The following is a 16,109-nucleotide window of genomic DNA, read 5'->3' on the forward strand; positions in this document are numbered from 1 at the left end:
GATTTTAAGTTGCCACTATTGCTTCTGCCACAATAAGACCTGTCTTTCTCTAAAATGCATCCCAAAAAAAAGCAATTCACCTTTGCTAACACTTGTTCAGCAATATTGGGACCATGACTATAAACATGTCATTGGCTGCCACCAGCACAGTGCTCTGTGCAAGCTTAATTGACACAGGTTAAACGCTGAAAAGGTGACAACAGCGCAATAAACTCTTTTCTCTCCACCATTGTAAAAGACACAGTTATGAGGTATAAGGAACAGATCCCCTGGAGTCCTGCTGGTTCATCAGGCGCGTTAGCTAGGCTGTCAAAAATCTCTTTTCCCTTTTAACATGTACATGCTACCAGAAGAAGCTGGGAAAGAATGGCAGTGCTGTACCCTACAGACATGAGCAGGATCATGGCTCTTGTTCTCTCACACATCCAAGGAAAACCGCACTGCAAGCATTGTGAATTTCCAGCCTGAGACATCATTCTGGACTGAAGATCAGAAGATAAGGCTTACTTTACGTGTTCTCAAAGATGAATGCAAGATACTGCCTCATCTGTAAGTTGGGGTTTTTTTGTCAGCAGAAAGCAGGCTTTACAAAAAACAACTGTAAATACAGAAACAATGTATTATTCAATGGAATTTTTCCCACAATGCAGGAAATAGTCCAGATTAATCAAAAGAGCTTTCAGTCAGCTTCCTGTTAGGTAGCTATTCTGCTAGCAATGCAGCCATGAACAACGTCGGCATTAAACTGGATCAGAGTATGTTATTTTCTCATTGCATCCAGTCCTATTTCAGGTTTGATTTATTCTGTACGCTCCTGAAATAAATCTTCAGTGGAAGTGATAGGCCTAATTTATTCTTTTTATTAAAGATCTGTTTGAAACTCTTTTTTTCTGGTAGGCCAACTCTGGGCTACTTAACCAAATGTAATGCGAGCTCATCAGCTAACAAATTTGTTTCGTTTATTTCTGTGCATAAATTATTTTTAGAACAGCAGTAATGTTAATGGAATCATATGTAAAATGAATAATGGGCTAGTACTTTGAAAATAAATGTCTTGGTCTTGCCCTAGTATTCATTAATACTAATTGCTTCATATTTGCCTCTCAGCAGCTGGCCAGTTGCAATGGTAACTCCAGTAACCTGAAGCATGAAAAAAGGCTTCTGCTGGTGTATAATTGCATATCCAGAAGACAAATGTCACCCTAAAACCAGTGCAGTAACTGCTTATATATCTGGCAATACATATACTGCAATACATGTACTGGCAATACTGTAAGAACTCCTGGTTTGCAAAGAAAAAAGCACAGTGTAGGGGTGTTGTCACTTCTTTCCCAGCACTGCAAACACACACTGCCAAACCCAAATAGAGGCCCCCAGGCTAAAGCCTGTCAAGTAGTTATCAATTTCCAGAATTGTACTGATCTGTTCATTTTCAATGTTTGCTTCTAATTCTGATACTCTGTACACAGCAGATTGAAGACAAGGGAGTTGGTAACAACTCATTCACTCCTTGGGATGACCAGAACAACTGAACAATAATGTGAAGGTTAATTGCATTTGAATTTCAGCTCTTATTTCAAAAATAACTGTGGTCATCCAGGAGCTTACAGATGATAATTATGACCCTGTGTGCTGGATTGTCTCACCAGGCATATCTCAGAAAGGGGTAAGGCTATAGTGAGACAGACAAGTCAGACAGGACCTGACATGATTCAGGAATATACATTTCTCTGCTAAATATCAATTTTGTTTGGACTCTAAGAAACTGTTCAACCACTTCTGCTTCAGAGATTAGAGACTGTTCTGGTGCAGTAAGTTCCAATTTTAACATATTCCTAACTGGTCCACATCCACCTGTATTTCCGTCAACACTATCCTCTGCCTTGGTAATTCTTGTCCCTCTCTGTTATCTACCTCAGATTCTGTCTCTACCTTTGCATTACCAGATAAATATGCTATGATTTTTTAGTCTCTCATATTCAAGCTTTCCATTTCTCATATTCTCTTCCATATCTATCCAGGTTTGTAATCTATCCTCTTTGAAAAGGGGTGATCAAAATCATGTACCCCTGTACTACTCCCGATAAGGTATCACTCTGCCTTATATAACAGGAGAAGTATTTCTCTGCTATCCCTTACACAATATATTCCAGCAATGTACTTGTCTTCTCACAGCCACATCACAACTCATCAACCTATATACTCATGTTTCTCCCTGTAGCTTCAAACTGTAAGCCCTCCCCTTATCAAAGATTGCTTTGATAGTCCAAAATGCAGAGTCTCCCTCTCCACCAGTCCCTCCCAATCTGTACTAATAACAACTCTTCTGGTTTATCTAATCATTTCCTACGGGCACTATAGCAACAGCTTTACAGAATTTCAACTAGATAATCTTTACTGTACTTTCCTTGTTAAAGGAAACTACAACTTTTCTTTTACGAAAGAAAGAGATGAGATTATTTGGACACAGCTTACCTTTGGTAAACACATGCTATTTTATTCCATTTCGTATTTACTCCCAATTCTCTGTTCTTTCCCTCCGTATTATTTCTGTTGCCTCACACACTGTTAAAGGTCAGACTAATGGAAACATTTTTACCCCTTGTGGTCAAATGCCGATTACATAGCTCCACCCCTCTTTAGAAAGATTAATTAAAAATCCTTGCTATTAGACTTGTGATTTCATGCCTTGTCATCTTAGGGTGAGAGGAGCTGGCCTGCATCAACTAATTGCACTAAGCTCTTTGTTTTACTTCTGTCTCAGCTCCTGTGGTTTGTATGCTCACTCAACAACATGAGGAGGGTAGTACTGGATCAGACGAAGAGTACCTCTGGGCCAGGATCCTCTCTGTAACCACAGCCATAAGCAGATGGCTCAGGAACAGGAAGAACAGGACAAACAGATACAACACTTCTGCCTAGTCCTCTCAGCTTCCAACTATTCCGAGCTCAGAAAATTTTGTAGCATTCCTCTTTGGTATTCTACATTCTCCATGTTCTGTTTGCTGCCTTTACTGAAAACTGAGGAAAAGTTTCAAATATTCTATCACTGCTCTCAGCTGTAGCACATCTTCTTCTCTCTGGATCCATTTGAGTGACAGACTTACTGAGAAATTTCCAAGAGTCCTTCATCAGTCTCCAGTCAAATGCTTTCTGTTATTCCTACTTTTATTCACACATATTCTCCTTTATATCATTCTCATCCTTCCTCCTTCTGGAATCCCTGGTTATCTCCATTCCTTTTTCTGTTGGCTGCCTCCCTCTTCTGCGTTGCCAAACCCCATCTTCCTTGCTTCTCCTGTTCATTCTTCAGTGCAGTGCATGGCTTCATTCTACTTCTTTTCCTCTAGTGAGGAGCTTCTACTCCACTGCCAGGGCCCTTTCTACCTCCCCTCCCCTCCCCTCCCCTCCCCTCCCCTCCGCTCCCCTCCCCTCCCCTCCCCTCCCCTTCCCTTCTTCCCTGCAATGACCAAAGACAGTACGTTCTCAGAAAGTGTTTAGCTGGAAAAGCCCTGTTTCAACTACCAGGTGTGGTCCAAAGTATGCAACCACAAACCCCATTTCTCGTTTTGCTGACTTGAGACCAGAAGTACAGAATCTAACGCTATCAACCTTTAATTTCCATAGACCTACACACAACCAGATGTAATGCCTGTTGTAAGTCTGATTTTAGCCTTGGATTGCTCCAGGTTGCATTTTTGCAGTTAATGACTGCAAAATGCAGCAGGTTTTTCATACACTTCAAGCTGGCCCACCAGCCTCACAGAGGGTCGCAATTTGGGACACTGGCTCTGCATAAAGCAGCCTTCACTTTTTCAGTGTATTGACTTTCTGGCTTCCCTGCAAGCCTTCTGGAAAGTGTTACGAGTGATACAAAGGGAGGGATCACGGGTGCCTGGACTTCAACTTCCCACTGTTGTCAGTGGAGCATGCAGCAGGGTTTTTACAATATGGTTTCATTGTAGAATTTTTATTTCATTTTCATTATCAGTGTTTAGCAGTCCATCCTTTAAGCCCATAATTGGTTATCAGGAGTAGTCAGCATGGATTCACCAAGGGGAAATCATGCCTGACCAATCTGATAGCTTTCTACGATGACATGACTGGCTGGGTAGACGAAGGGAGAGCTGTGGATGTTATCTACCTTGACTTCAGCAAGGCTTTCGACACAGTCTCCCATGATATCCTCCTGGGGAAGCTGAGGAAGTGTGGGCTGGATGAGTGGTCGGTGAAGTGGATAGAGAACTGGCTGAACGGCAGAACTCAGAGGGTTGTCATCAGCGGCGCTGAGTCTAGTTGGAGGCTGGTGACAAGTGGTGTCCCTCAGGGGTCAGTACTGGGCCCAGTCTTGTTTAACTTCTTCATCAACGACCTGGATGAAGAGTTAGAATGTACCCTCAGCAAGTTTGCTGATGACACCAAACTGGGAGGTGTGGTAGATACACCAGAAGGCTGTGCTGCCATTCAGCGTGACCTGGATAGGCTGGAGAGCTGGGCAGAGAGGAACCTGATGAGGTTCAACAAGGGCAAGTGCAGGGTCCTGCACCTGGGGAGGAACAACCTCATGCACCAGTACAGGCTTGGGGTGGACCTGCTGGAGAGCAGCTCTGCGGAGAGGGACCTGGGTGTCCTGGTGGACAACAGGTTAACTATGAGCCAGCAGTGTGCCCTGGCTGCCAAGAAGGCCAATGGGATCCTGGGGTGCATCAAGAAGAGTGTGGCCAGCAGGACAAGGGAGGTTCTCCTTCCCCTCTACACTGCCCTGGTGAGGCCTCATCTGGAGTACTGTGTCCAGTTCTGGGCTCCCCAGTTCAAGAAGGATGAAGAGCTACTGGAGAGAGTCCAGCGGAGGGCTACAAGGATGGTGAGGGGACTGGAGCATCTCCACTACGAGGAGAGGTTGAGGGAACTGGGCTTGTTCAGCCTGAAGAAGAGAAGGCTGCGAGGGGACCTTATAAATGCCTACAAATATCTGAAGGGTGGGTGTCAGGAGGATGGGGCCAAGCTCTTTTCAGTGGTGCCCAGTGACAGGACAAGGGGTAATGGGCACAAACTGAGGCACAGGAAGTTCCGTCTGAACATGAGGAGGAACTTCTTCTCTCTGAGGGTGACGGAGCACTGGAACAGGCTGCCCAGGGAGGTTGTGGAGTCTCCTTCTCTGGAGATATTCAAGACCCGCCTGGACAAGGTCCTGTGCAGCCTGCTGTAGGTGACCCTGCTTCGGCGGGGGGGTTGGACTAGATGACCCACAGAGGTCCCTTCCAACCCCTACTATTCTGTGATTCTGTGATTCTGTAATTGTACTGTTGACTTCAGGCTTAATTCTCCAAAATGTAGTCTGGGAAAGGTTTACCAGTTTTTGAAAGGACTGTGAATTTCAATTGCACAGTTCACAGGAAGAAGCCTGTCAGAACACATTCCTGGTCTGTTTATACTACAAGGTTTTTGATGGCACAGTGCTGCTGGGGTAGCTAAACCAGCCAAATCCTCTACAGTTGAATCAGCCGTATGGTATGAAAGTGCTAAAGCCAGTTTCAGAAGCCAGCTTGTATTACACAGATGTATCTTAGTTATGTTGCTCTATCTACACCTATTCTAGGGACAGGACAAAAATTCACTTCCATGTTTCTGTATTATAGCTCTCAGTACATTTTGCTCCACTCATTATTTCAGTTTGCCTTCTAAATGGTTTAACTTACACTGAAGAGTGACAGAACCACCCACAATTCTGTACAGAACAAACTCGGATGAACCCTGACAGAAACTTGCTGAACCCCCTGCAAACATTCTGGAATATGAATAAAATCTTTCAGGGTTGCTGTAATGTATTCTCAGTGCTTGAAGTGGGATCACATTTTTAAGATGGAGATATTGTCTCTTTAGGGGCATGGACCATGGCACCCCTGCAAGACACTCCTAGGCTACTCCCGACAGAGCAGCCTGGAGTAGGAGTCAGTATCACCCTCACAGCAAGATCACAGCAACAGCTCAGAGCTTGGCAGGAGTTATGATACCTGCTGCTCTGAGAAGCCAGACTAATTAATGGAGGCTACTCCAGTTCAGCAGCCCTTGCCATTCACTCTGCTACTCCACAGGACTCAGAGAGGCTGACCTCCTCTTGGGATGATCACATCACCATGACTGAGGTATCACCATGCTGTGCAATTACTGACCGTGGAATAGCACTTCAGACACTGGAGAGAGTTCAAACACTGTCACTTCCCAAACAAATGAATAAACAATGCATCAAAGAGCCCCCGGCAAATTATGCCAAGCCTCCCAGAATCCTTATTTAATGCTAAGTACGTAGACTTATATTTCAATTAACTATTATTAACTTTTATGTAAAATACACATTATATACCATTTATACATATATAACTAGAAAATTTATCATTAAAATAATACAAAGTAGTTAAATGTGTTTCAATACAATGCTTTAATAACATTTTGAAAGAATCCTGAATTTCCTTGCCTTTCAGATTGGAAGATGTACCTAAAACCTGCTCATCACTTAGAATTCTTTGAAAAGTCACAGTGTTTCTAGTTATTTCATTCTTTTATCCCTCACACACTAATAAAAAGTGAGACACAAACACGATAACACGAAAAAAAGAAAGCCATAAATCTCACTTGGAAATAGGGTTTGAAGACAAGATAATGGCTTCACACTGTTTGTATTCCCTTAAAAAAAGCATAGCAAAATGGAAATCCTGTTCTGGAAGTACACTTCCTAGCAAAAACTTTTTTTTTTTCATTTGTTAGGGTTGTTACTGGCCAACAGAGACAACTAGCTACACAGCCAGGATGACTTGCTAAATTTCACCTGATTGGCATTATGGATGCATCCACCACCCCTCTGAGCAGGCTTCTTCCAGCATTCTGAAATGTACCTGTGACTCCAGAGAGGTTAACTTTCTTCCCTTCTTCTTCTCCTCTTCTCTCTTTGCCATCTGAGCTTTTGTTTTTTCTTTCTCTTTTGACCTTTCCATTTTCTGAAGCTCCTCCACATAGGCATCATATATCACCCACTGAGAGACAGACAGAGGCAGGATTTATCAGGACCAGATTATACTCCAGAAAACAACCATCTCTACCATCACAAAAATATGACAGCCCTCACAACACTAACACTGCCGCTGGAACTAGCTGAAGACAGCTGGCTTGTTGCACCAAAAGTGACACATTGAAGCCCAGGATTTTTAAAGCCTGATGGGGCTTACTCTTTAAGAACACAATATTGCATTCTTAACAATTTCCTTCCCCCAGCACTCTTCTTGGTGCTTTGACTCCATATCCTTTTTGTAGGAATTTCTGTTTGGCTAATTTACCAGTGTTTAATAAGAAACATGCATTAAACATCTGCTTTGTGACATTTCTCATGTGGTGTTGGAAAATTAAATTATAGCTGCTTAGCACAATTTAAATCTTGGACTCCCACTCTGCAGCATATGATCAAGCGGAAACTGAGAGCAGTTTTACATCTTCTGCTTTGCCACATGCCAGGAATGTCTTACTTGAGTAGAATTAAAAGTAATTTTTCTACTTAAGAGTTAATCACTAGTATTGGAGTGCTAGTACTGTATCTGAAGCAGGTACATTACTTTCAGAACAAAACAAAAGGCAGCCTAATTCTGACACATGAGCTTAGGAAAGGAAGTATGATTCAAACACAAAATATAGAGTAGAATATTGGAATAAAGAAAGGTAGCAGAAACCTCTACCCAAAAAAATGCATTGTGTTGTAAATTTGCAAGTGGAAATGAGGTGGAAAGATGTTCCAAACAGAAAGGAAAGGACCAAGATGATGTGATGAGAAGACTAGGAGAAGGAGCAGAACAGAAAACTTTGGAAGAGGAAATTATGACCATAAGGAAGAACAGGAAAGAAAAAGAATTAAGGCAAAAAAAAGCTTATGTTAAAATTAAAAAAAACACTCAAATTTTTAACAGAATAAAAAGAAAACAAGGGAAAACTCTTCCTCATAGCTTTCAAGCATTTCATGCAAAATTTTAGCAACAGCCTGATTATCTTAAATAGCTCTGTTCTAACGCTCAGTTCCTCTCATTGTCAGAAAAAATGAAAGTCCAGTCAGAGTGAGGGAAGATCTCAGGCCAATTACTCTGTGATTTCAAGTTCAGGAATAGACTGGGCTACAGTTTTCAGCTGGACAGAGGCACCTTGACTCCCCTTCCTATCACTTTCCTGTAACAGGATTTTTAAGTTGGTGCCATTACCTTATACTTTCTTCTGGGTGTTCCTGTGGTACACTGATAACGAAACAGTATTTTCAATACCAGTTCCATACACTGGTTAGAAACAATATTTGCATCAGTGACAAACAAATACATTTTGTAAATATCTGTGAGAATTAATCAGCAGAAATGGCTGTATGCCCTTTCCAATGAAAGCTATAGAATATTTCATGTGTGAAATGTCATGCAAAATAATTTTTTTACATTTTTAAGACATGGAGATTGTGGAACAATTCTTCATCATGAATAAACACACACATTCCCGCTACATAAAACAGAGCTAAGTCTATTGCAACAGGCTTAAACTGGGCCTTCCATATTCCTTATGCTGTAGTTCTCATTGGGTTCAGCTTCAGGATTTAGAAATCTGCTTTCGCATACAGCTAAACTTAGACAAAGTAAAAAACACAAAGTTGCATATATCAAATTCTTAACAACACTCTCCAAACCTCCATGAACCCCTGTAAATTCCCATCCATATAAAATCTTCAGAGGTCTCCACTCTCTAAACAGCGCTCAAAGTGGAGCTGGCATGCAGACCTGTCCTAAGCGATTTTTCATTGCTTTGTTCCTGCACTGTGAGACCTCATTAAACCTGCCTCTGATGGGGTCGGCTGCCGGAGGTGTCCTGCAGCTGACCAGGTATTGAAAGCTGGATCACAGCTCCTCCTAAATAACCAGCTCACCCACTACACAAGTGATGGAAGATCTTCAGCAACAGGATAGTCCTCACCCCAAAGACAGCCGGGTCCCCGGAGGAGTCAGAGCCTGCACAAGAGGCAGCTGCAGTTGCGTCCCTGTTCCTGCAGAGCTCAGCTGCAGCCCACTGCTTGCTGAGTCCAGAACCGTGCTCAGACTGGTTTTCCCATTTCCACTCATTAAAGACTCTCTAAAGCAGAGTGGCATGGGTAACTGGCAAGCTGTAGAACAGCTAAAATCAGCTAAACAGAGACACTTGACCTTAAGAAATATAAACCATTAGCAAGTTCACCCATTAAGGCAGAAAAGAGGGCCACACTAGTCTGCCCTCAGATTTAAACCAGAGATCAAAGCCACACTATAGGAGTTCATTTCACTGCAAGGGACGCAAACATAGCAATCTGGTTTTCCTTTCTCATATCTGTTTCCTAAATACACTTTAAAAAAAACCTTTACATTTAAAAAGGATATACCTGATTAGCAGTGGCTGAGAAATTTTTACAAGGTGTAGGCTCCGATTGACATGCTCTTTCCTGAACAAAGAAAAAGCATAAACATTAAACTCTTTGCAGTGACATAGTCCAGCTGTGGAAACAACCTTCTCATAGCAGATAGTTGGAATAATATTGACCTAAGATTAAGTCAACATCCAAGTGACTCCCAGAGTACTGCACAAATGTTATCGGTGATCATGTAACTACAAATAGATTTTCTTTTGGACCAAAAGAAGGTTCACAAGACCCCCTGATTTTTTTCCAGCATCCTTAAAATATTTAATTCATATTGCAGGAGTTGAAATGGATTGTTTTGCCTCTACCATTTAAACGTTCTACTACCAGTTATGGTACCAGCTATGATACTCTACCAAATTCGAACAGTTTTGACCTATATGTTAAAAAACCACTTGGGTACAGAAGTCAAAGCAAAAGAGTTGAACAGAATTATAACCTCTAAACAGTTCATTTGATGCTGCTGAAATAATATTTTTATCACCCGTACATCAGTATTCTGAAATAAATGAATATATTTCTCTGAAACTTTCATTTCATGAACAGCATTTTCTTTCAAAAACCTGTTGTGTCAGGACATTTTTAAGAAGCTGCCTGTAGCATTTCACTGACCTCTGAAATGAAGCAGTCTCAAAGGTGGAAACTGCACACCCTGTACAGCACACAGCAGTACTCCACAACTATTTAAGGTCTATATTCTGCTTTCAAAGGCAGAATCACACAGAGGTACACAAGCAACTCCCAGTAAAACCAATGGGAAGAGAATACGGAGATCTGGGGACAGAGAAATAAGAAATTCCATGGCCTCCACAGGGATTTTTGAAAGATGCAGAATCTTAGCTCAGAGCTTGCAGTAAGCACCCCACTGTTGGATAAACTCTCCTGAGAGCCTCTGTTTCTTCCAGTGGGCAGAAATTATATTCCTTCTGGGAGATAGTCACTGCAGCAACACAGTAACTCTCAGATCTCTCCAAGCCTATCAGGCGTAAAGGTATTTCACTTTAGGTGTAACAGCTGCAAGAAGGCAGGCAGGCTCTCTGGGGGAGCTCTATATGCTCTGATTCCAAAGCAGCAAGGAAAACAAGAGAATTTTCTCTCTGAAACTTGTATCTCTGTTTCAGAAAGCTTCTTTTTGAGCACTCAACTAGGGGCCAACATTGCCAGTACTGCTTGGTCAGGAGGCCCTGTGAAGACACACTCACTGGTAATGGCTGCAAGCTCACCAAAAAGATTCAGGGAAGGAACATAAGGTCTTGGGTGTGTACTGATTGCAAAGTGCACACACAGAGTGGGAGGGAGATGTACCATGTAGCAGCAGTAAAGATTTGTCATACTTACATGGGTCTGTTATTGTAATACCTGTGCTTAACACAAGCGTAAGTACCTTTATTCCTTTAATATAGGGGCATTTACATCCCTGGTCCACGGGCAAGAATTGATCTACAAGGCCAGAAAGAGACTCTGTGGCAAAAGGAAATTGAATTCATGGATTCCAAGTCCCCAGCTACTACCCTAACTATTGCTTTATACTTTTTCAGGTGAGAAAATAGACATGACAAATGTCATATCCAAGTAGAGGTTTAAGGATTTACAGTAGCACTAAAACTTCCAGTAGGCCTTCCAAGAGTCCATGAGGCAAGAATTTTTCTGTCACCGTTTTCATTACCCTAAATGTTTTACCATATTAAACCACATTTTTTTCTCCTAATAGTATCTGCAGAGATCACAGGATATGACACAAAAAGATTTCCTCCCAAAGGAGAGATCCTCCAAGCCACTGAAGGAAATGGCAGCATACCCGCATAGGGTTGTTCAGCGTTCTTGAAGCTCTTTCAATGAAGTTGAACCGGTTTGCAAGCTTCTGCTCCCTCACTCTTGGGGGAGGAGGCTCTTCTGCCTCTGCTGCCTCAGCTACTTCTGCTGTTCCTGACTCCTCTGCCTCTTCCTCTCCTGCAGCCTGCAAGAAAATAAAGCAGTGAACACCCTGAAAGCACCAGACATCTCCTTCTTCTTCACAAACCCTTCTTCTTACACTACTGTATTTCTGCTGAATAGTGAAGGAGACTGTAATCGAATACTCAGTATTTAAGATAGAAATTAGGAGACTTCAAGCAATAAAAGCAAGGAGATTCTGGAATGGTATCTAAATAGGAATATGGAAAACCGGGAACTGAAGTTACCTTAAAACAAAGTCTGACATGAGTGAGATAATATAGAATGACTGCCTTAGATAAAATGGACTCAGGGACCAGGAAACTGTGTGACAGTTCCACTGCCTTGTGTTTTCACTTCCTTGCTAGACAGTGAGCTTTATCTGAAACTAGTCAGAACTTGATTCCAGGGCCTGACACTGTATGGATAAGAACAAACTTCTTCAAGCACACTCCTTTCCTGATCAGGCAACTGCCATTAGACCAGGCCACTGCTTATTTAATCTAGTTATGCCTGCCGCTTTCACCTCTCCACATTTTCTGTTTCACCAAATTCTCTTTCAGGAATGGATATGCTGTCCAGGAACATTCCAGATCTCAGAAAATTACATTGTATCTCGATATAATCTTAAAATCATAGAATCATCGAATCACAGAATGGTTTCTGTTGGAAGCGACCTTCTAGACAATATAGTTCCAACCAAAGATCATCTGGTTCCAACCCCCCTGCCATGAGCAGGGACATCTTCCCCTAGACCAGGTTACTCAGAGCTCCATCCAAACTGGCCTTGAACACTACCAACGAGGGGGCAGCCACAGCTTCTCTGGGCAGCCTGGGCCAGGGCCACACCACCCTCACAGTGAAGAATTTACTCTATGTAAATCTACCCTCTTTCTCCGTGAAGCCATTACCCCTTGTCCCATCACTACATACCTTTGTAAAAAGTCCCTCCCCAGCTTTATTGTAGGCCCCTTCAGGTACTTGAAGCCTGCTATAAGGTCTCCCCAGAGCCTTCTCTTCTCCAGGCTGAACAGCCCCAACTCTCTCAACCTTTCCTCACAGGAGAGGTGCTCCAGCCCGCTGATCATTTTTGTGGCCTCCTCTGGCCCCGCTCCCACAGCTCCCTGTCTGTCTTGTGCTGAGGGCTCCAGAGCTGGACGCAGGACTCCAGGTGGGCTCTCACCAGAGTGGAGCAGAGGGGGAACCTGCTGGCCACGCTGCCTTTCTGGGCTGCAAGTGCACGCTGCTGGGTCATGTTGAATTCTCATCAGCCAGCACCCCCAAATCCTTCTCCTTAGGGCTGCTCTCAATTGATTCTCCACCCAGCCTTTACCTGTGCTTGGGATTGCCCTGACCCATGTGTAGGACCTTGCACTTGGACTTCCTGAACTTCATGAAGCTTGCACAGGCCCTCATGAGGTTCACACAGGTATCCAGATCATATCTGGATAAAGACAGACCTGGTGTACAGGGACCTGTCATCCCCCTACACAGCTTCTCCAAACCAAAAAAATGGCAGGAGGACCCCAATTGCTCTGCAGAATCTGCAGGATCTCACCTACAGCAGAGACATCTCAGGCACAAAAGCATCAATCATAGAAGCTTCTCACAAGCCCATCTTATGATAAAGAAATTTCAAATCTTATATTAAAAATCAAATGGACAGCTCTCAGCTGACTATGGAGAATCACCTGAATATCTCCTGTGCTTTCTTCATCTTTAATCTCTCCCTCTTCAGATGTGACTGCAGAAATATCAACAGGAGCCTTCTCTGATGGTAGAAAGGATAACTGAATAAGACCAGTATAATAGGACATTATTATCCCATATTCTGCAGATCCTTCTATATTCTGAAGCATTAATATACAGATGCATCCTTTTCTAATGCTATCTCATTAGACAACATAGTAACTAATCCCCATTTTGGAGGGTGATTTTTTGCTCAAAGCCACAAAAGGAGACCATGTTATTACTAGAATGAAACTGCAGTAATCCTGGCTGGACTGAAACAAAAATCCAATTTTGACTCATATCAAACTTCTGAAATCCACTTCTGATCTGAGTAGCTCTGTTTCTGGGTATTCATTCAGCTCTGGACCTTTCTGCCCTCCACAAATGGCTGCAATTATGTACAACCATGAAGAATGTTTTGAAGGCACATCAGAGTTATAACATGGTTTGTTCTTGTTTATATGGATAAAAAAAGAATACACTAGTCTTGTTAGAGAATGATGGATGTCTACATTCCAACCACAGCCTTGAGAGTGTAGTCATGCTATCATTCAACTGCTTGAAACTACCTGGTTTGGAATCTACAAAAAGTACTGCCAACAACTACAATCCATGGTTTCATGGCATTGAAGATCCTAGTCAGCACTTTGTGCTACTTCAAATCATCATGCACATTTTGTTAAGTGTAAAATAAAATAGGCACTGACCCTCAGAAGCTGCAGGTAACAACTATTCTCAGGAGCTTATCCAGTGTTATCATCGTGCCTGACAGTTACTACCTTGAAAGAACACTGTTTGTGACACAATTTCTTCTTTCACAAACAACAGAAATATGAGAAAATCACTAGGCAGTACATCTTTCCCTGCTGAAAATTCAAACCTAGAACTCTTTACTAACAACAGAGCTTTTCAGCCTCTGATTAATGTGTCTTTTTGACTGAAAACCTAAGAATGGTGATAGTAGCTCAGATCAAAAGTCCAACTAGCTTAATATCTTGTATCTCACATTGTACAGAAGTAGATGCCCTGGTAAGTGTGAGACTTGGTCAAGTATATGATAGTTTCCTGAATGATCACCCAGCCTCCAAACACTTCTGCTTTAATCCTTTAAATCATGGCTGAAACTTTCAAAGCAGGCTAAGGAGTTTAGACATGTATGTCCAACTAAGGGTAGTGGAAGATGTTTAAAAGACACTAAATAACTCCGAAAATTTCAGTGTTAGTGTTCACATGGCTCAAGAAGCATGCAAGGTTTTCTATGCTGTGGCAAACATCTGGCTGATTGTGTTTTCTGGTTTTGTTTCCCAGGAAGGATGGAAGCCAAAATAGGAGCTGTTCAATTCTATGATGATGAAGCATGATTATTTCCCCATGTTGAACAAGTGGTACCAGTGCCTAGCTGAAAATTATTGTGGTTTCAGATAAAAAACTTACCTGCTGTAGTGCTTGATCTGATACTCTGCCGTCTGCCTTCATCTGAATCTTTGAGTATCATGTTTCCATTCAAAGAGAAGTGAATGGCCATTTGATCCACATAGTTTATTGGCTTGTATGCTCGTTCCTACAAAGAGGAAAAAAACAATAAAATCAGCATGGAAAAAAAAAATTTAAACCAGAAATACCATGTAGCCTGAATTGCTAAAGCTAAGAAGATCCATACTGATAAATATATGTTTGTTATTGGCATATTTACACTGAATTTCTTCCAGCAGGTATTTATATCTCAGGAGACCAAGAACTATTAAAAAAAAATACAATGAAAAGAAGCAAGACCATGAAACCTCTAGTTCTCCACCACCATCACAGCAAGTGAGTTTAACTGTGGTTCTAGTGGACATCTACCATACAGCACTCACTAAGAGACTCTCATGACCTGTTGTGCTGAGATCCCTGAATTAGTTGTTTACCTATGCAAGAGCAGCACCATACATAGATAGCAGCTCTGATATGGAGGCAGTACAGGCTCTTTGCACCATGCCTACGTTATAAGCTATCTGATGCTAGCTTGGTTGGCCCTTACTTGTGGACCACTGTACAGCACAGGTACGCACCTAGGCTCAAACTGTGTATTAAAATTGTGAGCTGCACCTAAAAGCAATCAGAAGCCACTGCAGAGCACAGAAGCTTCAATAGTTTCTTCTTCAAAATATGACTGCTTTCTGTACCAGTCACAGCACAGCATCGAGCCACTTCAGTTACTGTGGAGGATCTGAAGATACAGAACATTCATCACCTGTTTCTACCCCATAACTATGGAAAACATCAACTCCAAACAGAAGAGAAAGAGACCTTATTTGCTTCCACAAGGTTGATTTCCTTTCTCTGGTGATACCATGTAATGGTTGATCAAATTAGTTACAGTAGCACAGAGACGAGGCAGGCTCAAGAATATTTCCCCTGGTTGTCTGTTCCCTGCCTAAGGTTGAGGATAATCCAATGCCAGAGCTGGAGAAAGTGTCCCTGTGCCCTTTTTGTGAGGGGGTGTAACCCTTCCAAGGGAGTAGTGGGAGGCAAAGCCATCATTCCACTCTCTCCCTGCAGCAGCCTGTGTTGCTAGCCGCACATGCTAGCTGGAGGGGGCTGCTCCAGAGTAATGCAGTATATGCTCTGCACACACAAATGTGAAGGCGTGACTCTTGGATGTTTCCTGGCAGTCTTTGATGCACCCTCCCCTGTTCACTCCTACTCATCATGAATAGAGCTCCTGTCAGTGACTTCACAAAGCACATTTCTGAGCTTTCCTGTAACTCAGACAACTGAATCTCAATGTGAGGATACTGAGGCATAACTGTCTTACAGACTGAGCAAAGCATTGCCTTTTGTCCTCTAACCACCACAGAATGGAAAAAGTTACAACCTGAGATTAGCTGCACTAACCATGTTTGCTGCCAGATGTCATTGAATAATTGTTATATCCTACTTCTGAACAAATACGTCAATGCTCTTAGGCTTTTACTCTCTGCAAAAACCCTTTAGGAACCAT

At 42.4% G+C, this 16,109-nt stretch overlaps 1 protein-coding gene across 1 annotated transcript in view; it reads right to left on the bottom strand.

Annotated features, from left to right (window-relative positions):
* Positions 1 to 16,109, bottom strand: part of DNAI1 (dynein axonemal intermediate chain 1) — a 155,927-nt gene that overhangs the window by 120,995 nt on the left and 18,823 nt on the right. The window contains exons 5-9 of the mRNA XM_075411270.1: positions 14,561 to 14,687; positions 13,087 to 13,166; positions 11,262 to 11,420; positions 9,428 to 9,487; positions 6,894 to 7,031 (exon numbers count right to left, since the gene is read on the bottom strand). Of these exons, the coding sequence (XP_075267385.1) occupies positions 6,894 to 7,031; positions 9,428 to 9,487; positions 11,262 to 11,420; positions 13,087 to 13,166; positions 14,561 to 14,687 (564 nt within the window). The remainder of the gene's footprint in view (positions 1 to 6,893; positions 7,032 to 9,427; positions 9,488 to 11,261; positions 11,421 to 13,086; positions 13,167 to 14,560; positions 14,688 to 16,109) is intronic.

This window comes from Opisthocomus hoazin, chromosome Z, assembly GCF_030867145.1.
Source record: "Opisthocomus hoazin isolate bOpiHoa1 chromosome Z, bOpiHoa1.hap1, whole genome shotgun sequence".
Classification (NCBI taxonomy): Eukaryota; Metazoa; Chordata; class Aves; order Opisthocomiformes; family Opisthocomidae; genus Opisthocomus; species Opisthocomus hoazin.